The sequence below is a fragment of the Thalassophryne amazonica genome, chromosome 5 (genome assembly GCF_902500255.1).
Source record: "Thalassophryne amazonica chromosome 5, fThaAma1.1, whole genome shotgun sequence".
NCBI lineage: Eukaryota > Metazoa > Chordata > Actinopteri > Batrachoidiformes > Batrachoididae > Thalassophryne > Thalassophryne amazonica.
The window spans coordinates 52,524,154-52,547,400 of record NC_047107.1 but is presented as its reverse complement, the minus strand read 5'-3'; the positions used below and the strand labels follow the sequence as shown (position 1 = coordinate 52,547,400).

Below are 23,247 nucleotides of genomic sequence, written 5' to 3'. Positions count from 1 at the left end.
TTAGTCAGTCAAATCACTTTTTACCTTGAAAATTATAAAAGGTAAGGCCACGTAACATTGTTTTCAGTACAAGTGAGTGTCTGTATCCCCCCCTTTGTATTATGCATATGAATGTATATGTTGTTGCCACAATATAAACCTGTGCTCTGTTAGGTGGAGAATGCCGTGTCCAGTTGCCTCACTGGACAAGCCTGCACAGTTGAGTAGTGCCAGTGAAACAAGGGGACTCAGCGCAGCCTTGAACCCAAACCTCTCAGAGAGATCTCCTTCACTCACCACAAAGCCTGTGACACCTTTGTTGCAGAGACAAGACCAAATCAGCCACCTCTACCCAACACCCCTCTACGAGGTCTGTTAGAAAAGTATCCGACCTTATTTTTTTCAAAAACCATATGGATTTGAATCACGTGTGATTGCGTCAGACAAGCTTGAACCCTCGTGCGCATGCGTGAGTTTTTTCATGCTTGACGGTTGCGTCATTCGCCTCTGAGCAGGCTTTGAGTGAGGTGTAGTCCACCCCTCTCGTCTATTTTTTATTGCAAATAAATGTCTGAACAATTTGGAGTTTTGCTGCATCAATTTTTTTCCAGAAACTGTGACAGACCTCCAGGTGGACAGCGTTCGAAAAATTAATATGGCTTTCAGGGACAATTTTATGGGGATTAAACAGATTACGGGGTGTTACTGCCGCTTTAATGACGGCCCACAACTGCTGAGAGCGTGGCATGCTCCCAGCCCCCATCGACAGGCTGACACCCCACACAAACAACCAGATCATTTCCAACGTGAAAGCTTTGTTGATCCGGGACCTCGTCTGACTTTCACAAAAAGGCAGAAGATGTTGACATCAGCACTTTTTCCGGCACATTCCACCGTTACAGGAGTTTTTTTTTCATGGAAAGAAAAGCAGAGGGACGCGCCACGGCTCTGTTCATTATGCGGAACAAAACCACCTCGGTGTTGGTCTCTCAGGACAGCTTTCAGGTGGATTTCAGAAGGATTCCGGTTGCTTTCCAGTCGTGTGAATATCCGATCGTGATTGTGCATGAGCTGGACATGCCAGAACATGTCCCGTGAGGCTTCAGCACGGCGTTGCTTTGCGCCGAGCGGCTGCACCGCGACGCACGGTGGAGCAGCTTCTCTTTCCATGACAAAAACTCCCTGTACAGTGAAATGGTGCCGTTCATGTTTAAACTGGACGCTGTCTTTGATCCGGTATGTCATCTGACTACCACAGGAATTGTGAAAAGACGTGGACATCAGCACTTTTCCGGCACATTAAGACAGACGTGTGGAGGATTCCGCGTGTGGCGGTGCAGGCCGCTCGCGCAAGCAACGCCTTGATGAGTCTCACAGGGACATGTTCTGGCATGTCCAGCTCATGCACAAGTCACAATCGGATATTCACACGACTGGAAAGCAACCGGAATCCTTCTGAAATCCACCTGAAGCTGTCCTGAGACCAACACCGAGGTGGTTTTGTCCTGCGTAATGGACGCTCTGTGGCGCGTCCTCCGCTTTCTTTCCATGAAAAAAACTCCTGTAAACGGTGGAATATGTCGGAAAAAGTGCTGATGTCCACATCTTTTCACAATTCCTGTGCTAGTCAGATGACATACCGGATCAAGACAGCGTCCAGTTTAAAAATGAATGGCACATTTCACTTTTCATTTCAACGTTGGAATGTGCCGGAAAAAGTGCTGATGTCCACATCTTCTGCCTTTTTGTGAAAGTCAGACGAGGTCCCGGATCAACAAAGCTTTCACATTGGAAATGATGTGGTTGTTCCAGCAGGGTGTGAGCCTGTCGTGGGGCTGGGAGCGCGCCGCGCTCTCAGCAGTTGTGGGCCGTCCTTAAAGCGGCAGTAACACCCTGTAATCTGTTAATGATATCTCCCATAAAATCGTCCCTGAAAGCCATATTAATTTTTCGAACGGTGTTCACCTGGAGGTGTCTCACAGTTTCTGGAAAAAAATTGATGCAGCAAAGCTCCAAATCGTTCATTTATTCGCAATAAAAAATAGACGAGAGGAGTGGACCACACCTCAGTCAAAGCCTGCTCACAGGCGAATGACGCAACCGACAGGCATGAAAAAACTCACGCATGCGCACGAGGGTTCAAGCTTGTCTGACGCAATCACACCGTGATTCAATCCATATGGTTTTTAAAAAAAAAAAAATAAGGTCAGATACTTTTCTAACGACCTCGTATTTTATGCTCAGGAAGCGCTAAAAGAACAATTCATTCATGACAACGCTTCCACACCGTCAAGCTTGCTCTTCAAATGTGTCCATGCAGTCCCAGCCAGTACTTTTGCCCTCTGTTCTGCCTCATCAGGGCCATGATGGCAATAACACCTGTCCTGGCTGTCGGTCATTCTATGATCAATTTGTGGCCATCAGTGGTGAGAAGCTGGAGGAAGCCACACGAGAACAGAGCATGTCCCATCTCTGGCATGATTCACGCCAAGTGCGAATCACCACCGCTCTGCTAAAAATGTTCCCGTCAGAACCAACCCTGACAACTTCTTAAAGGCACATGTGCATCCTAGGTTTCATGGAAATGCAGCCACCAGACATGGCCTTGAGAAAGTCTTGGCTATCATGTGGTTAGAGGAGTGGGGGCACAGTTACGCAAAGGTAGTGTGCTCTGTCCCGAAGAACCGTGGCTGTCTGCCAGTCCTGATGGGATTTTAGAGGCAGAACTTTTAGAAATTAAATGCCCCTTCTTTAAGTCCAATGAGATATTGCAAACCCTGATGAGCAAATATGATGTGAAGCTGGTGGATGGGGTGCCTCAGCTACAGGAGAATGGTCCCCGAGTTTTGTTTTTTTTTTGTCCAAGTTCAACTTGGCATGCTCTGCACTGGGCTGAAAGCATGCAAGTTGCTTATCTGGACTTCATCCAAGTGATGCTCCATGTCCCGTTCAATGAAGAATTCTGCTCCAGGAGTGTTCTAAAGTTAAAAACCTTTTATTTTAAACATGTCCTCCGTTTTGTGGCAGTTGAGGACCAGGAAGGTCACTTGGTACTTTGTGAGCTATATTGTAGATTGTGTTAAGTTTGTTTGTTGAGTTCTTGGAGAACACTTTGAAATTGTAATTATACTCAACAAAAATATAAACGCAACACTTTTGGTTTTGCTCCCATTTTGTATGAGATGAACTCAAAGATCTAAAACTTTTTCCACATACACAATATCACCATTTCCCTCAAATATTGTTCACAAACCAGTCGAAATCTGTGATAGTGAGCACTTCTCCTTTGCTGAGATAATCCATCCCACCTCACAGGTGTGCCATACCAAGATGCTGATTAGACACCATGATTAGTGCACAGGTGTGCCTTAGACTGCCCACATAAAAGGCCACTCTGAAAGGTGCAGTTTTGTTTTATTGGGGGGGGATACCAGTCAGTATCTGGTGAAACCACCATTTGCCTCATGCAGTGCAACACATCTCCTTCGCATCATCCGTGAAGAGAACACCTCACCAACGTGCCAAACGGCAGCGAATGTGAGCATTTGCCCACTCAAATCGGTTACGACGACGAACTGGAGTCAGGTCGAGACCCCGATGAGGACGGCGAGCATGCAGATGAGCTTCTCTGAGACGGTTTCTGCAGAAATTCTTTGGTTATGCAAACCGATTGTTCCAGCAACTGTCCGAGTGGCTGGTCTCAGACGATCTTGGAGGTGAACATGCTGGATGTGGAGGTCCTGGGCTGGTGTGGTTACACGTGGTCTGCGGTTGTGAGGCTGGTTGGATGTAGTGCCAAATTCTCTGAAACGCCTTTGGAGACGGCTTATGGTAGAGAAATGAACATTCAATACACGAGCAACAGCTCTGGTTGACATTCCTGCTGTCAGCATGCCAATTGCACGCTCCCTCAAATCTTGCGACATCTGTGGCATTATGCTGTGTGATAAAACTGCATCTTTCAGAGTGGCCTTTTATTGTGGGCAGTCTAAGGCACACGTGTGCACTAATCATGGTGTCTAATCAGCATCTTGATATGGCACACCTGTGAGGTGGGATGGATTATCTCAGCAAAGGATAAGTGCTCACTATCACAGATTTCGACTGGTTTGTGAACAATATTTGAGGGAAATGGTGATATTGTATATGTGGAAAAAGTTTTAGATCTTTGAGTTCATTGCATACAAAATGGGAGCAAAACCAAAAGTGTTGCGTTTATATTTTTGTTGAGTGTAGTTATAGAATATTAAATACTTGTGTCAAACTGTTTCGTACCATGTTCTGTTACATTCATTCCATTTTATGATTATGAATGTTATGAAATACGAATCTGACATGTACTGACTACTGTATTCTTTTGATTTTAGGAAAGTCAGTGTTCTACAGTTAAAAAAAAAAAAAAAAAAGTAACTCTACTTACATATTGTTACACTAAAATGAGTATTCCAAATGGACATATTCCCCAGCATTGCATACCAGCACATTATAACAAAGCTATTCAGTTTTTGTTGTCACTTATTTTTTCATAATGTTGTAAAAGTAAGGGCCACTTGTTTTTTAGTCTTTCAAGAAATTAGAACTTATTAAATGGTTAATGCCAAATTTATCTTGTATTAGTGTTTATTTCATCTGCTGTCTTATTTTCTAGTAGTCAGACATATCATTAGGAACCTAAACATCTGAAGGTCATCTTACAGGTGAGAAATAACTATTCTAGCTGTTAACTTTTATGTCCACAAAAACTAAAAAAAAAAAAAAATAAAAAAAAAAAATTCTGCCAGAAAAATTAGCCATTTTATTCTCAGATACAAGTTGTCCACTGGGTGGCATACTTGCATTCAGATAACATACATACATACATATACAATACTGCAATTACAAAAGGTTTTTCTAATTTTTACCACTGTACACCAAGTACTAAGACTGGACAAAAAAACTGAAGAAATCTGATTGAATCTAAAAATAACACTAAGTACTTGTGCAAAAAACAATAGAACATGCTGGAATTACCTTGTCAAAATGGCACTGGTGCATTGTAAATGAACTATATGTTTTTTAGGGTTGCACAATTTTTACCTAAAAACAATTTACAATATTAACACTATTCACGAATCATCTTTTTCATCTTCATGGATGATCTCCCCACGCAGGTTGGACAAAGCTGCACAGATTTTGAGGATTTGATCAAATTTGTTTGCCAAGTTAATTGGGACAGTTTGTGAAAGAATCCTAAAGTTCTTCAGACGCCTGATGACCCTTTCCACATGGACTCTCACGTTTGCAATGCGCCTGGTGTGGGTGTTATCCTCCTCAGAAAGTTGCATTCCTTTTTTGGTGAATGCAGGTATGATAAGCTTCACTCTTCGTTCATGCAGCAGATCTGATATTAAAAAACCCTCGTCTGCCATGACCACGTCACCTGGCCGCAGGTAATCCAGGAAGCCGCAGTCTGAAGTAATAAATTTGTCACTGCATCTACCGCCGTATGCAGCAGAGATAAACATTATCAAACCACAAGGAGCAATTACCACCAAATATTTGATCGTGTTTTGGCCATCGTAATGACTGTATGACTCACGCCTAGAGTCAAGATTATGCGGTTTCTGAAGGGGAGTTTCTGAGCAGTTGATCACGCAGGTTGTTGATGCATATTGATCTTTGAAACACTGTGGCATTGTTGCTAGAATGGTGTCTCGGGGAAGCCATGGGATGAAACGCCTCAGCTTTTCCTCCATGATGTCAAGCCAGTGAGATGTTATTCTGCTGACCTCAGACTGCGACACGTGAAACCTCTCCGCCAGGTCGGCCTGCAGCAAGTTCAGCCTTAGCTTCATAATCGTCATCAGGACCTGATCACGGGCATCCAGCTGAAAGGCGCTGATGTGGTCTTTTGTCAGCAGATCAGATATAAACAAAAAAACTTTTAATGAAAGACCAGTGTAGAGCAGACTGAGTTGGTCAGTGCGTAGCAGTTCTCTGTGAATTTCGGCTGGACTTGAACACTGTGTTCCTTTATGACACTGAAGGGGCTGGTCTAGTAATGGGCTGGCAGCATAGTTGTGTTCAGGCACAAGCAGAGGGTCACACATTTGTTCTTTGTGAGTGTCAGTGTCTCCCACTTCACTACTGTTTGATACACCTGAGGAAAACAGAGCAGTAATTAGGTATTGTATTTATACATTAATTTTTTATGAAAAAAAGAAAAACTAATCTCCAGTGCTTAAACAAATTTATTAGACCACCACCTGATTTAAGGTTTATGCCACAGCAACCATAAACAAACAGTATTAGTGATCACCAAAAACAGCTTTATTTGCCCTACTGACATTTCAAATCCCGCAAAACGTCAGACAGGTCGCCACGCTGCGAGATCTCAGTACCATTGAGAATTGCATTGAGACGCTCTGATCAGGCTGCACTTTAACAGCTGCACACGGACAACACCATTAACATCGCAACATAAAACTATTTTTCTATTGTGCCTAAAACTCTCATGAATATATTCTCTGGGTTTATAGACGTTGTTATTGCGTTTGTTTTATGTAAACATGGGAGAATCACAGGCTGTCTCTCCGTTATTTTCAATGGGAGCTGCTGTGAGCTACGCTCGCTTCCTGATCATGTCTTTCTGGGGGAAAGTGAAGTTTGCTCTTTAACGTCTTGATTATTGTTCTTTACAACCCTGTTTGTCCTATAATAAGACTAATATATATGCCAGAAATTAGGTTTGCGTTTATTAAATTCCTCGCAGATTAAACGTAGCAGACACGAGTTATTTGTTATAATTGCTTTAGTAAGTTTTCAGTGTATCATGCATGCAGTCTCTTATTAAAGTGACAAAAAGCATAAAAAAAATGTACATTTTGTAGTATAATATTCATTTACAATTGTCATGTGGATTCTCTCTATGTTGTTTGACTGCAGCAACTCTCTGGCGTGCAAGGGATTATGGGATACATCAATAGGGCGAATGTTTCTGAAATGGTTAATCCTCTTGTATGTGCATATTCTTTAACTGAAATGACATTTTAATGCCAAAATAAAATTTGTGTTATCTAACTTTTTTAATTTGCTGTTTATAAAAAAAGCTGTGTTATTTACTTGCATTCCTAAATTGAAACAATAGTTTTAATTTTCAAATATACTTGAAAAATTTCTGACTTGTTAAAGATGTCCAGTATGTCAGCTCAACAATACAGGTGGTCTAATAAATTTGTTAAGCACTGTATGCACCCCAAATGACTCAGATGTACGTTGTTATATAATGTTAACCCACCCTACCCACTTTTTGCAACTGATAGAGATCTTTCATGGCCTTGTTATGAGTGTAGGTCGTCTGGGTACTTTTCTAGACGAAAAACACTTGTTTTCAGCTTTTCATTTATTAACTCCCACTGTTGCCAAGTGCTTGCTCACAGGGGGTCGTTTTGACCGTTGGGGTTTTTCCGTTAATTATTGTATGGCCTTGCCTTGCAATATAAAGCGCCTTGGAGCAACTGTTTGTTGTGATTTGGCGCTATATAAATAAAATTGAATTGATTTGATAACTCGCCTAATCTCCTTGAATCAAGTTAAAATACTACCCGACAAGTAGTACCACCGTAATGCCAAGATTACGTAACGTTAATATACGTATGGTGTTATTTCATGTAGTGTTTAGTTGCATCAAACGCCAGAAAATGAGTAAATTAGATAGCAGCTAATGCTACAAACACAGCTTACCCGTTTTTCTCACCAGCATCCCCCGTGGCTTCTTCAACGGAGCGTTGTAGCCCAACCACTTCTCTGGGTAAGGATGCAGTGGCGTGGGTTTTTTCTCCACAAAATGAAAAGAACAAACATAGGGACGTTTGGGTGGATTTTTCAAATTCAGCGCCTTTAGCCAGCACCGGAGATCCTCGTCTTTCGATGGAGGAGGGAACAAGTTAAATGCTGGTCCACAGCACTCAGATCTCTCCTTTCCATGCTCAAAACATCGTTGTGAAAGCGATAGTTTCCTTTTCTTCCAGTTGTTGTGGCACCCACGAACTGAACAATTAATGCTGCTCATGTTTGGAGACTTCTAGCGTACTGTGTTGCCACGAAGCTAATCATCAGACGCAGTGGCAAACCGGAAGTTGCTTGACAAAATGGAGCCGTCCACCCTGACTTCCTGAATAAGGGTTTTGTTTTTTAATTAAGCCAACTTTATTGACAATTCAACAACAAAATAACATTGATAACACAATTCAAGCACAAAAGACATACACAAAACACACAGCAAACTTCAAACGCTGGGAGGGGGGGGGGATAGAAAAAAAAAACAAATTGGAACAAGAAGTTACATGTACTCTAGGGGTTTTCATTAAGTTTACAGTCTTTAACAAAAGGATATAATTTTTTACCATTTTTCTTCTTCATAAATTTAAGTGATTGAAAGAAGAAGAAAAAAAAAATCCGGAAATCACAATGTATGATTTTTTTTTAATAATTTATTTGTATGTTATTGCTGCAAATAAGTATTTGAACACCTGTGAAAATCAATGTTAATATTTGGTACAGTAGTGTTCGATAATAGCTATACTAATTCTTTGTTTTATGTTAGCTATTAAGTATTTGTGTTATTTGTTTGGAAGTTCTGAGAAATATGTTAAGTTTTACTCTATCATCTGTCCAAGTTTCAGATACAGGGAGAGCTCCCCTGTTGGTGAGAGCCAGTAACATTAGAAATATGAGACTAAACCACACACGTTAACACCTGCAAGGTATAAAAAGTGTTGTATGACTCATTTTAGGGGCCTTTCACAAGATGGACACTGTCTGTGAGTGTCCCAGGCCTGGTTTCTAATGTGACCTTGAATAAACTCAAAATGAGGAATACAATGGGTTGTTTTTTGGTAAGGGGCAGAATTTTACATAAAAAGAACCAGGTAGAAATAACAGTAGCCTTTGTTTGCAGTTACAGAGGTCAGATGGTTCCTGTAGTTCTTGACCAATTTTTCACACACTGCAGCAGGGATTTTGGTCCACTCCTCCATACAGCTCTCTAGATCTTTCAGGTTTGGAGTTTCAGCTCTCTCCAAAGATTTTCTATTGAGTTCAGGTCTGGAGACTGGCCAGGCCACTCCAGGACCTTGAAATGCTTCTTATGGAGCCCCTCCTTAATTGCCCTGGCTGTGTGTTTGGGGTCATTGTCATGCAGGAAGACACAGCCATGACCCATCTTCAATGCTCTTACTGAGGGAAGGAGGTTTTTTGCCAAAATCTTGCAATACATGACCCCATCCATCCTCCCTTCAATACTGTGCAGTCATCCTGTCCCCTTTGTAGAAGAGCACCCCCAGAGTATGATGTTTCCACCCCCATGCTTCATGGTTGGGATGGTTTTCTTGGGGTTGTTCTCATCCTCTAAACATGGTAAGTGGAGTTGATTCCAAAAAGCTCTATTCTGGTCTCATCTGATCACATGACCTTCTCCCGTGCCTCCTCTGGATCATCCAGATGGTCACTGGTGAACTTCAAACGGGCCTGGACATGTGCTGGCTTGAGCAGGGGGACCTTGCTGCTCTGCAGGATTTTAAACCATGACAGCATCATGTGTTACTAATGTAACCTTTGTGACTGTGGTCCCAGCTTTCTTCAGGTCATTGGCCAGGTCCTCCTGTGTAGTTCTGAGCTTTCTCAGAATCATCCTTACCCCACAAAGTGAGATCTTGCATGGAATCCCAGAATGATGGAGATTGACAGTCATCTTGTGTTTCTTCCACTTTCTAATAAATAATCATAACAGTTGTTGTCTTCTACCAAGCTGCTTGCCTGTTGTCCTGTAGTCCATCCCAGCCTTGTGCAGGTCTACAGTTTTGTCCCTGGTGTCCTTAGACAGCTCTTTGGTCTTGGCTATGGTGGACAGGTTGGAGTGTGATTGATTGAGTGTGTGAACAGGTGTCTTTTATACAGGTAACAAGTACAAACAGGTGCAATTAACACAGGTAAAGAGTGCAGAGAAAGAGGGCTTCTTAAAGAAAAATTAACAGGTCTGTGTGAGCCAGAATTCTTGCTGGTTGGTAGGTGTTCAAATACTTATTTGCAGCAGTAACATACAAATAATTTTTTTTTTTTTTTTTTTTTTTTTTTTTTTTTTAAATCATACATTGTGATTTCCGGATTTTTTTTTTTTTTGTAGATTGTCTCTCATAGTGGACATGCACCTAAGATAAAAATTTCAGACCCCCTCCATGAGTTCTAAGTGGGAGGACTTGCAAAATCGCAGGGTGTTCAAATACTTATTTTCCTCACTGTACCTCGAGCCAACCAATTCCTATAAAATAACGATTTGTCTCTAAATAACACATATCAGGAGTTCCAGAGTGGGTGTTGTGGGGGCTAAAATTGTGCTTAAATATTAATTTCCAGTAAAGTAACACTTGTTGATGAAAGGAAGAAAGTTTAATAGGCAGTTTTTAGGGTCAAAATCACATTTAAGGAGGAAGTTAATACCGCCTAAATCCATAAAAAAAAATTTGAGGGGATATGAAAACAAAATCCCTTTTCATTTTTCTGAAAAGATCTAAGACAATTAATTTTAATTGTACCATCTAAACACTCAAAATCTATGGCTTTAACACCTCCATTCTCACACTCTAATCATTGCTCCTTTTCTAAGATAGTGTGATTTGTTTCTCCAGATATTGTTAAAATTAGCTTGGTTTATAGCTTTAATTGCGGGTTTAGGGAAGGACATGGAATATGCTGGATAAATGAATATTGAGAGACATTCCATTTTTGTAAGAAAAATTCTACCAAAAATAGAAATGTCACACTGAGACCACAAATTTAAGTTGATCTTACACTTATCTAGTTTTTCAAAAGTTAAATTTTTCCACTGATCTGGTGCCTTTGGTAATGTGCACACCAAGATATTTCACTACAGACTTAACAGGGATGTGGTAAATAACTGTCTGTGAAGAAGAGTCATGTTTTGGTAATAATTCACATTTCCTGAGATTTAGTTTCAGACCAGAGGCCCTGGAGTAAAACTCTATTGACTGATTGCTGTCTTTCATGAATATGGTCGTATCATCTGCTAGTTGGGTGATGGCTAGCCGTTTGCCTAAAACATGAAGTTTCTCAAAACCTAAATTTTTTTATAAGAATTACTAACATCTCTGCTGCAGCGATGAAAAGAGAAGGAGAGACAGGGCAACCTTGTTTAATGCCTTTGTTAATGGAAAATCTAGGAGAGACACCACGTGGCAGTACTTCCTGATAAGGTGAATGCCCTTTTTACAGGACAATCAGGAAGCAATTTCCACATCATTTTTTTCTGCTTGCTGTGTCTGTTGTTATCCTACTCAGAGACTGTTCAGGCATGTAGCCAGATAGGCAAGGGGTCAGAAATCTCTGACTCTGTGTCCCAGTTTTATAAATACAATTCTGCAATATATGTACATACGTGGTCATATAATTAGAATATCATGAAAAAGTTCATTTATTTCAGTAATTCCATTCAAAAAGTGAAACTTGTATATTATATTCATTCATTACACACAGACTGATATATTTCAAGTGTTTATTTCATTTAATTTTCATGGTTATAAATGACAACTAATGAAAACCCCAAATTCAGTATCTCAGAAAATTTGAATATTACTTAAGACCAATACAAAAAAAATGATTTTTAGAAATGTTGGCCAACTGAAAAGTATGAACATGAAAAGTATGAGCATGTACAGCACGTTCCCATTCGTTCATTTTCTGCCACCGGCTGTGGCAGTAGACCAAACCACTTAGACCACACATACTGCGAAGTCCTCTAACACTCTTCAGGAAATTGTGAGGTGTTGCAAAGTCAGCTGGAAAATATAATTCCTCCAGCCTGTCCTGGGTCTTCCCCGGAGCCTCCTCCCAGTTGGACATGCCTGGAAGAAGTCCAGCGGGCATCCTCACCAGATTCTCAAACCACCTCAGCTGAATCCTTTACATGTGAAGAAGCAGTAGCTCTACTCAAGGTCACTCCCAGATATTTGAGCTTCTCACCATGTTACTGAGCGTAAGCCTAGATACCCAGAGGAATTTCATTTCAGCTGCTTGTATTAGTGAACTTGTTCTTTCAGTCACTACCAAATGTTTATGACTGTAGGTGATGATAGGAACAAAAATCAACTTAAAATGAGAGTCGCTTTCTTGCCAAGCTGTTTGTTTCCGCACAATGGTCCAATACAGCATCCACAAAGCATCAGATGCAGCCCCAATCCATCTACACATCTCACCCTCCAACTAACACCAACTTCTGAATAAGATCATGAGATACTTAAAACTCTGCCTCTTGAGCAATAACTCTACCCTGACCCAGAGCGGACGATGGTCTCAAATTTGGAGGCACTGATCTGCATCCCAGTTGCTTAATACTCTGTCCCAAACCAGCCCAGTACACATAAGAGGTCACAGTGTGATAAACCCAACAGAACCACATCATCTGCCGTTGAGTATCAAACTGTTAAATGTTTTCTAGTACTACCCCTGGCAAAAATTATGGAATCACCGGCCTCGGAGGATGTTCGTTCAGTTGTTTAATTTTGTAGAAAAAAAGCAGATCACAGACATGACACAAAACTAAAGTCATTTCAAATGGCAACTTTCTGGCTTTAAGAAACACTATAAGAAATCGGGAAAAAAATTGTGGCAGTCAGTAACGGTTACTTTTTTAGACCAAGCAGAGGGGAAAAAATATGGACTCACTCAATTCTGAGGAAAAAATTATGGAATCATGAAAAACAAAAGAATGCTCCAACACATCACTAGTATTTTGTTGCACCACCTCTGGCTTTTATAACAGCTTGCAGTCTCTGAGGCATGGACTTTTTTCTTCAACTTCCACCAAAGATTTTCAATTGGATTAAGATCCGGACTATTTTTTGACCCTATGTGTCTTTTTGCAAGGAATGTTTTCACAGTTTTTGCTCTATGGCAAGATGCATTATCATCTTGAAAAATGATTTCATCATCCCCAAACATCCTTTCAATTGATGGGATAAGAAAAGTGTCCAAAATATCAACGTAAACTTGTGCATTTATTGATGATGTAATGACAGCCATCTCCCCAATGCCTTTACCTGACATGCAGCCCCATATCATCAATGACTGTGGAAATTTACATGTTCTCTTCAGGCAGTCATCTTTATAAATCTCATTGGAACGGCGCCAAACAAAAGTTCCAGCATAATCACCTTGCCCAATGCAGATTCGAGATTCATCACTGAATATGACTTTCATTCAGTCATCCACAGTCCACGATTGCTTTTCCTTAGCCCATTGTAACCTTGTTTTTTTCTGTTTGGGTGTTAATGATGCCTTTCGTTTAGCTTTTCTGTATGTAAATCCCATTTCCTTTAGGCGGTTTCTTACATTTTGGTCACAGACATTGACTCCAGTTTCCTCCCATTCGTTCCTCATTTGTTTTGTTGTGCATTTTCGATTTCTGAGACATATTGCTTTAAGTTTTTTGTCTTGACGCCTTGATGTCTTCCTTGGTCTACCAGTATGTTTGCCTTTAACAACCTTCCCATGTTGTTTGTATTTTGTCCAGAGTTTAGACACAGCTGACTGTGAACAACCAACATCTTTTGCAACACTGCGTGATGATTTACCCTCTTTCAAGAGTTTGATAATCCTCTCCTTTGTTTCAATTGACATCTCTCGTGTTGGAGCCATGATTCATGTCAGTCCACTTGGTGCAACAGCTCTCCAAGGTGTGATCACTCCTTTTTAGATGCAGACTAACGAGCAGATCTGATTTGATGCAGGTGTTAGTTTTGGGGATGAAAATTTCCAGGGTGATTCCATAATTTTTTCCTCAGAATTGAGTGATTCCATATTTTTTTCCTCTGCTTGGTCTAAAAAAGTAACCGTTACTGAATGCCACAATTTTTTTTCATGATTTCTTATAGTGTTTCTTGAAGCCAGAAAGTTGCCATTTGAAATGACTTTAGGTTTGTGTCATGTCTGTGATCTGCTTTTTTTCTACAAAATTAAACAACTGAATGAACATCCTCCAAGGCCGGTGATTCCATAATTTTTGCCAGGGGTTGTAGATGTGCAGTTCTATCTTCTACAAACAAAGGAGAGCTGGTTCCAGAAGAAACCACTCTATCCTCTGCAGACAAAGGACAACTGGTCACAAAAAAGAAAAAAGCTCATTTCTTTTTGACCCCATACTGATACACCAGCAATATCACCCAAGTCATCCAGAGGTATACAGTTTTAACTTATGGTTAAAATTTTAACCAAACTAATTTTGGACAAGTTATTTAAATTAACGTCACATCTGAAGTTTTATAAAGTGAAAATATCAGATATACATTTTAGTTTTAAAGTAATGCACTAATTTTGAAGGTTTTAGTGTGGACATGCTATGTCCAGGTGCATTATGGGTAATCTCAGTACATTCACGACAGAAGAAATGCATTTGAGATGCTCTGATCAGGCTCCACATGAGCAACAGCATTAAACTCTTTGTATATTGTGCCTAAAACTCTCATGAATATATTCTCTGGGTTTACAGATGTTGTTATTGTGTTTGTTTTATGTAAAAATGCCAGAAGAAGCCCAGGTTGCTTCTCATTATTTTCAATTGGAATCATTGCAATCCATTCTTGTTTGCTCTTTAGAGTCCTATTTATGTCAAACACTGTCTGTCATCTTTGTTCCACAGTAATATATATAAGATATCTGAAATTCAGTTTGCATTTATTACATTCCACGCATCTTAAACATAGCAGATACGGATTTTCTGGAATTTTGTTGCCAAGTTTTCACGGTCTCTACTGCCATCTACTGGCCAGTAGTGTTCATGGCAGTATTCGTCCTAAGTACTAAGCGTCTGGGCACCAGTAGATGGCAGTGTTCTACAGTGTTCTATTATCAAAACTTGGCTTTGTTTTGCAAAAGCCTTTTTTTACAAATAAAAAAAGGCATTTTTACAAAAGCACATTTATATGTAAACACCAACACACACCTCACATTAATGTGTTGGTATCTACATAGAATTAATAAGTCAACCAATCAGTGTTAGCGGAGGCACATTTTACCCATAATCCCTTTGGCATCTGTCTGTGTTTGTTACAAAACTTCAGAATTAGTGCATTATTTAAAATTCAAAGATATATGTTATATTTTAACTTTGTACAAATGAAAGAATTGACATTAATGGAGTTATTCTATCCATATAAATTTTATTTATAAATCAAGACTATAAGTCAGCACTGCTTTATTTTCCAAGCGCTCCACCTCACGGCGACCCTGCTATTGAGCAGAGAGTTGAGCTTTGCTGCTCCTCTCAGCTGCTTCACTGCTGCAAGCTACACTCAACAAAAATATAAACGCAACACTTTTGGTTTTGCTCCCATTTTGTATGAGATGAACTCAAAGATCTAAAACTTTTTCCACATACACAATATCACCATTTCCCTCAAATATTGTTCACAAACCAGTCTAAATCTGTGATAGTGAGCACTTCTCCTTTGCCGAGATAATCCATCCCACCTCACAGGTGTGCCATATCAAGATGCTGATTAGACACCATGATTAGTGCACAGGTGTGCCTTAGACTGCCCACAATAAAAGGCCACTCTGAAAGGTGCAGTTTTATCACACAGCACAATGCCACAGATGTCGCAAGATTTGAGGGAGCGTGCAACTGGCATGCTGACAGCAGGAATGTCAACCAGAGCTGTTGCTTGTGTATTGAATGTTCATTTCTCTACCATAAGCCGTCTCCAAAGGCGTTTCAGAGAATCTGGCAGTACATCCAACCAGCCTCACAACCGCAGACCACGTGTAACCACACCAGCCCAGGACCTCCACATCCAGCATGTTCACCTCCAAGATCGTCTGAGACCAGCCACTCGGACAGCTGCTGAAACAATCGGTTTGCATAACCAAAGAATTTCTGCACAAACTGTCAGAAACCGTCTCAGGGAAGCCCATCTGCATGCTCGTCGTCCTCATCGGGGTCTCGACCTGACTCCAGCTCGTCATCGTAACCGACTTGAGTGGGCAAATGCTCACATTCGCTGGCGTTTGGCACGTTGGAGAGGTGTTCTCTTCATGGATGAATCCCGGTTCACACTGTCCAGGGCAGATGGCAGACAGCGTGTGTGGTGTCGTGTGGGTGAGCGGTTTTCTGATGTCAATGTTGTGGATCGAGTGGCCCATGGTGGCGGTGGGGTTATGGTATGGGCAGGCGTCTGTTATGGACGAAGAACACAGGTGCATTTTATTGATGGCATTTTGAATGCACAGAGACACCGTGACGAGATCCTGAGGCCCATTGTTGTGCCATACATCCAAGAACATCACCTCATGTTGCAGCAGGATAATGCACGGCCCCATGTTGCAAGGATCTGTACACAATTCTTGGAAGCTGAAAATGTCCCAGTTCTTGCATGGCCGGCATACTCACCGGACATGTCACCCATTGAGCATGTTTGGGATGCTCTGGACCGGCGTATATGACAGCATGTACCAGTTCCTGCCAATATCCACCAACTTCGCACAGCCATTGAAGAGGAGTGGACCAACATTCCACAGGCCACAATTGACAACCTGATCAACTCTATGCGAAGGAGATGTGTTGCACTGCATGAGGCAAATGGTGGTCACACCAGATACTGACTGGTATCCCCCCCCAATAAAACAAAACTGCACCTTCAGAGTGGCCTTTTATTGTGGACAGTCTAAGGCACACCTGTGCACTAATCATGGTGTCTAATCAGCATCTTGGTATGGCACACCTGTGAGGTGGGATGGATTATCTCAGCAAAGGAGAAGTGCTCACTATCACAGATTTAGACTGGTTTGTGAACAATATTTGAGGGAAATGGTGATATTGTGTATGTGGAAAAAGTTTTAGATCTTTGAGTTCATCTCATACAAAATGGGAGCAAAACCAAAAGTGTTGCGTTTATATTTTTGTTGAGTGTATGCAGGATACAAGAGCTTCCAACAGTGGGCAGGGCGCACAAAGACAGAAATGCTGTTTTATTATTTGGGTCTGTGATCGTCTTTGACGCTACTAGAAGGGATTCAGCTTGTTAGTTGCAAGTGTACCAGAGACAATACTGAAAGTTATCAGTTATCGGTTAGCTGTAGCTTCCGATAATTTTTTGGGTGGTTTATCGGTTTAGCTTCATAAAAGATAACTTTTCAGTTAGCTGATTATCTGTTATCAAAGCTAACTTTTTGGTTAGCTGTGCCCACCACTACATAGTAGGTAATATAAACTTTGCAAACTATTTTAAAAACAAACTGGGCCCACTTTCCCCAATTGAAACCAAAAATTGGCAATGGGCAACCGCCCTTAGAGACTGTTTGGGAACAATAGGAACTGCAAGCATGTTTATCCATGAAGAACTGCAGTCTGTGGATAACGGAAGGCAAAAAGATTAAAATGAATTATAACCAGGAGTTACATGTGAAGGGAGAAAGGGTGGCTAAGTAATTTATATCATTTTTGGGGCTACTAAAACATCCCTGTTGGGTTGTAAAGGAAATAAGATGATAAAGGGAGTGAGCCTGACTTGTATCAGTTTAATTTATAACCAGAGAATTAAGCCTCTACTTCTTTGCATCAGAAGGAGCCAACTGAGGTGGTTTGGGCATCTGGTGAGGATGCCCCCTGGTCATCTCTAAGGAGTTCTTCCAAACAAGACCAACTGGGACGAGGCCCTGGGGAAGAACCAGTACACACTGGATGGATTGCATTTCCCAGCTGGCTTGGGAACACTTCGGGATCCCCTGGGAAGAGCAACAGGATTTGGCTGAGGATAGGGAAGTGTGGGTGGGCTGCTTAGTAAGTGGCAGAAAATGAATGATCCTGAAGAAACATGATATATCACTGATGCACACTGATGATATATCACTGATGCACACTGGTTGGTCGGTAAACATCTCTGGTAACAACACAAAGGAACAGATGTTCAATTTGCCAGATGTTGATGTAGGGATGTGGACAAAGTAGGCCAGCGCCTCGATTAGGTTCTGCATAACTGTATGTGACCGCATTTCTGGGAGTCGCACAGGGAGTCCCCTGCGATTCGTGTTGTTATTGGCTGTTTGAGGAACATCTTGGTCTATTTTTAGGTCAATGACGTAGAAGAATTACAAAGCTCCCACCTCATGTTTGAATTTTCGTCACAGGCAATCGGAGAGAGAAGTTACCTGATTTCTTGTTTTTGCTTCATCAAAGTCACTTAAACTTCTACTTAAAACTACAGGAAGGAAGAATAGGGATTTTAAAAAATCAAAGTATAGGGAATAAAGAGTAAGTATTTCTCTTCATTTTTGCTGATACTCAGAAGGATTGGGTGTTTCACAAAGATTCTGGTTGATCGCCAAAATCCAGTGACTGTCAGTGTTGAAATAATATACCATGATATACCATTTAAAATGAAGAAGAGGTGGCAAGCCATCATTCCTGAAAATTTCATGGAGATATCTTGATAATAAGGAAGTTATGAGAATTGATTAGGGCCAGATTCTTTCTGAATTAACAGTCAGATTTTATATTGGCATGGGACATAATTTTTATACACGTCCCTACAAGTTGATGTTATTCAGCAACATGTTGCCATTTTCTAATGACATTTATTCATATTTGCTTCAAATAGGAGTGGCTACTATCGGGAGGAATCCCCGGGGCAGACCCAGGACACGCTGGAGAGACTACGTCTCTCGGCTGGCTTGGGAACGCCTTGGGGTTCCCCCGGAGGAGCTGGGGGAGGTGTGTGTGGATCGGGAGGTCTGGGCGGCTTTGCTTGAGCTGCTGCCCCCGCGACCCGACTCCGGATAAAGTGGAAGAAAATGGATGAATGGATGGAGGAGTGGCTGCTACTCATACTTTATCTATGAAGCCAGAAGATCATTAAAGATATTAGGAAAAGCTCAAAGTCAGTGGTGATGAATAGGACCAGAGTGAAGTTGGTTACTAGTTACTTATTCAGACACTGCTTCTGCGCTTTTTTGTTTGTTTGTTTGTTTGGTATGAATGACATCCAGTAGATCCTCAGAGATGCATAATATAGGAAATTGGCTTGAAATTGCGAATATCTGTCTAAATATCTATCCAATCCGGTCCAGACACTTATTCAACTGAAAAAAATGTTTATCTATTTATTTATTTATTCATTCATTCATTTTTGGTCAAAATGGCATTGTTTTCGTCCAAGGAGATGATTAATATAGGTTTTGACTAAAGAAATTGGGGTACAACTGTAAATTGGACTGACTTTTTTTTATTTATTTATTTTGGTATAAATGACATCCAGTGGATCAACAGAGATGCATAATAGAGGAAATCGGACTGTGCGCGCGCGCGCACACACACACACACACACACACACACACACACACAGCAGACAGCAACATGATTCACGGACGGTAAAAAAAAGAAAAAACACGTTCATAAGGCACACGAGTGTTGCTACTTACTATCACTGTTGTATAAATAAACTATATTTCATACGGAGTCTTACAGCTGTGCAAGTTGTACCAACTTACTCCCTCATCTCACGGCATCCCATTCTCTCATGAATCCTGCTGTCTGGTGTGTGTGTGTGTGTGTGTGTGTGTGTGTGTGTGTGTGTGTGTGTGTGTGTGTGTGTGTGTGTGTGTGTGTGTGTGTGTGTGTGTGTGTGTGTGTGTGTGTGTATTCGTTCAGTCTCCCCCCACCTGATTCCACTCACTGTGTGCTCTAGATAGGCATAAGCTTTAATATGATATTAGGTTATTGCGAGAGAACGCAATAATCTGGGCCAAAAAAATGAATCACCATGTCCCTAAGCGGGCTCCATAAAAGCCAGACTCACCCCTTATTTCAGAAAAAAAATAATTACCTTTCCGTGAACAACTGCATGTTCCCCGTGGAGGATCGCCTTTCCTGGTGCAGACACAATGCACTCCATCGCTGTCATTTCTGCCACACAACGCTGTCCAGTCCAAAAATGTGTCTCTGATGGAATGTTTGACCCTCACATACGACCTAGTTTGGTCATTTTTCATCGTCTGGACCGGCAGAAAGTAAAACTAGCATAAACGTCATAGTTTTCATAAAAGCCAAACGATGGGAGGACTTCATATAGTTTACAGACTGTGCCGCAACTATAATTTAACACAGAAATTTTGACAGGGTGCGAAATGACATATTGCTAAAGCTAAAAACAAACTGAAAAGACACGCAGATTCGTATCCAATCAGCGCGGCGCATGGTGTGCATACGTTTGATGGTCCAATCAGCATGTACGTTTTCCATGGCGTTACCGAGCCTCCACGCCCATAACTACGGACAGCGCTGAGGATCAAACTGCACGATCAGCCGCTTTTAGCTGCTGTAACCCGCAACAACATGGTGTCTTTATTCCTGAAAGTGGCACGTTTTCGATGTGTTGGACGCACAGGGAGGTTTATTAGTGAACATGGGACACAGACAATATCGGGCTTACAAAAGAGGCAAGAGTATGTCTTTTGTTTTCAGTTTTAATGCGCTGAGTGTCTTGTTTATGTTCCCTGTTGTAAAACAGGTTGGTATTTTGGCTTTCCATTGAAGCAGCTCAAACTGTTATTTATCGAAATAATTGTGCAATACTTTTCTTTTAATCAAGTAATTTTATCAGTTCATTTTGCAAGTTGTACGTTAAATGCATAAGAGCATATTTTGCCAACCTGTTCTAATGACATTCTCACTTCTCTGACAGATGTGCCACAGAAGGAGAAAAAAGGGTGCCCAAAATATACACCAAAACTGGAGACAAAGGTTGTTTTCCAGATTCTTACTTAAGAATAATAATAATAAATCATTACAGTATGTACTCGTATGAGTAAGTTTGATTGTTTTCTTTTGCCTCTAACAGGTTACACAAGCACATTTACAGGAGAAAGGAGGCCAAAGGAAGATCAGGTCTTTGAAGCGTTGGGAAACACAGATGAGCTGTCATCAGCTATAGGGTATTTACAATTCAGATGTTACAATTCATTTTAGATCTCATTTAAGTCATTCTTACGTTGTCAGTTACATTTGTATTTTATAGGTTGGCCAGAGAGTTTTGCCTTGACAAAGGCCATGCATTCATACATCAGATGGACAAGGTTTGACTTTCATGTTGCATTTAATAATTATTGTTTAACGCTGGCAAAATAATGCATTTAGTCCTTTTTCCATTCCAGATACAATGTGTTTTGCAAGACGTGGGCTCCAGTATTGCCACTCCTAAATCATCTGCAAGAGAAAGTCATCTAAGTATGTGTGTGATGAAGTCTGATGTGGTCCAGTGTTTCCTCTTTCTTTGATTTTGATTTGATTTGCTTTTCTGCTCTCCTACAAGAGAAGACTAAATTTTCCACTCAGCCAATTGCAGACCTGGAAAGCTGGATAGACAAATTTACAGAAGAACTTCCTCCACTAACAAGCTTTATTTTACCAGTAAGCCCATTCATGCACCCATTAATATGGAGTTCTTTGTGAATATTGTCATTTATGAAGTACTAATGTGTCTCTTCTCACAGTCTGGCGGAAAGAGTAGTGCTGCTTTGCACGTAGCTCGGACAGTTTGTCGCAGAGCTGAACGCAGGTCAGCTCCTGTTCTTGATTGTAACATCTGTCTTAAAGTATTTTAAATAATGTGGCTTCATCATGTTAGTTGGTTATTATAGTTCTGCGTTGTTGTTGTTACAGTGTTGCTTCCATTGTCCGTTCAGGGGAAGTGGACCCAGATGTTGCCAAGTTTCTGAACAGGTTGGACATGTTACAAAATCAGTAACACGTTTCATGGCCTGTGTTATGCACCTAATGAATGTTAACATTTTCACTCAGACTGAGCGACTATCTGTTCACTGTGGCCAGATATGCAGCCATGAAAGAAGGCAATGAGGAGAAAATCTACAAAAGACCTGAATGACTGGATTCTCATGTGAGGATTAAATTAAATCATTTGTTGTAAAGATGGCCATACAAAGATTATAATCACTTTATTGTTATTATGTAAATGTCAGTGAGTGTTTAGTTTATTTTTTACTTCTTTTTGTGGTTAAAGGCTAAACCTTTGGATGAAGATAAGTTACTGTACAGGAAAAAACTAGAAATTGTACTCAAAGACCACAGACACCAACCAGAGTGATAATAGCCAAACATAATAAATGTTGGCCAAAGAGAGCAGTGGGTGTTGTAATATCATAGAAACAGAGCTTGGTGATGTCATCAGGTTGATTCTTGAAATGGCATAAAGAAAAGATTTTGAGTCATATCTGGTGGTGTCTCAAAACATGCACACTTCCATGATCCAAGTATACTGTAACCTTTGGAAATATTCACTGAAATCCACCCTTTACCTACTTACAGACAGACATCCTTCTGCTTAGGTTGCCACCTTTCAGAAATGAAAATAAAGAACGCCCAAAACGGCTCATCAGGGCCACTACCACCACCCGAGGAGTGGTACGTTTCATTTTGAAAAAGGCATTTAGTCATACTTAAAGCTTGAAGTGCTTTATTAACACAAAACTGTTAATGATAAACTGCAGTCACTGAAGTGTACAATAATAAACATAAATATTAAGGAAAACAGACCAATAATTTTAACCTTTAAAGTGAGGACATTTTTACTTTAAGAGGAAATAAAAAATAAAAATACTTGTTTGCCTTGTACCCATTGGCACTAACACTGTCAAGCCAGGGGTTCGACTCTTCCCACTCACTTTTGTACATTTGCAAACGTTTTGCTTCTTTGGATGTGGGGGAGTCTCGGGTGTAGACATGCCAGGCAACCCGTGACAGGACCAGAAAGGTGAGCACACAGAGATCCAGATGTGAAAGTCTGAGGTCTATCCACTGTACCTCATGTGGGGTCCTTGCTACAGGACCCCACATGAGGTACAGAGAAGACATTGGCAACCCTTAATATTTCCTGTGTTTTATTTTGTTCATTATTCAGTTTTGATGAGTGTGTGTAGGACATTTCTGAAAATACGGAATAATTTGTCCCGTCTTGAATCAATACGGGACGCAGCAATTAATTGTCAAATAAAGGACAATTCTGTATTTTAAGGGATGGGTGACAACCCTACTTTGTGCAGTGCATCCACAAAGTACTCAGTCCTTCACTTTTTCCACATTTTGCTATGTTACAGCCTTTTTTGAAAAAGTAATTTATTTTTTTTCCATCAAATTCTGCTCACAACACCCCATAATGACAACATGAAAAAACTTTTGAATTTTTTGCAAATTTATCATAGCTGCGCAAC

At 40.8% G+C, this 23,247-nt stretch overlaps 3 protein-coding genes across 5 annotated transcripts in view; 1 reads left to right on the top strand and 2 right to left on the bottom strand.

Moving 5' to 3' along the window:
• The window catches only part of mvk (mevalonate kinase), a 40,681-nt gene extending 20,504 nt beyond the window's left edge, over positions 1-20,177 (bottom strand). For both annotated transcript variants that reach the window (XR_004560740.1, XM_034170239.1), the window contains exon 1: positions 19,848-20,177. Coding sequence is in view for 1 of the 2 variants with exons in the window: in XM_034170239.1 (XP_034026130.1) it covers positions 19,848-19,925 (78 nt within the window). In the remaining variant the exon portion in view is untranslated. The remainder of the gene's footprint in view (positions 1-19,847) is intronic.
• On the bottom strand, positions 4,861-8,064 carry si:dkey-56d12.4 (uncharacterized protein LOC799220 homolog). The gene is made up of 2 exons (XM_034170238.1): positions 7,702-8,064; positions 4,861-6,118 (listed from the first exon to the last, which is right to left on the bottom strand). The coding sequence occupies exons 1-2, from the start codon at positions 8,027-8,029 to the stop codon at positions 5,085-5,087; spliced, it is 1,362 nt and encodes a 453-aa protein (XP_034026129.1). The 5' UTR covers positions 8,030-8,064; the 3' UTR covers positions 4,861-5,084.
• A 116-nt stretch (positions 20,178-20,293) lies between the features above and the next one.
• Positions 20,294-22,159, top strand: mmab (metabolism of cobalamin associated B). 2 transcript variants are annotated; one of them, XM_034170241.1, is made up of 9 exons: positions 20,294-20,460; positions 20,706-20,764; positions 20,862-20,955; positions 21,039-21,096; positions 21,175-21,247; positions 21,333-21,430; positions 21,514-21,578; positions 21,683-21,742; positions 21,851-22,159. In XM_034170241.1, exons 1-9 carry the CDS (start codon positions 20,357-20,359, stop codon positions 21,903-21,905), a joined length of 666 nt encoding a protein of 221 aa, XP_034026132.1. In that variant the 5' UTR covers positions 20,294-20,356; the 3' UTR covers positions 21,906-22,159. The 2 variants fall into 2 exon arrangements, with proteins under 2 accessions (XP_034026132.1, XP_034026131.1); XM_034170240.1 differs by having other exon boundaries at positions 21,821-22,159.
• The last annotated feature ends 1,088 nt before the right edge of the window (positions 22,160-23,247 follow it).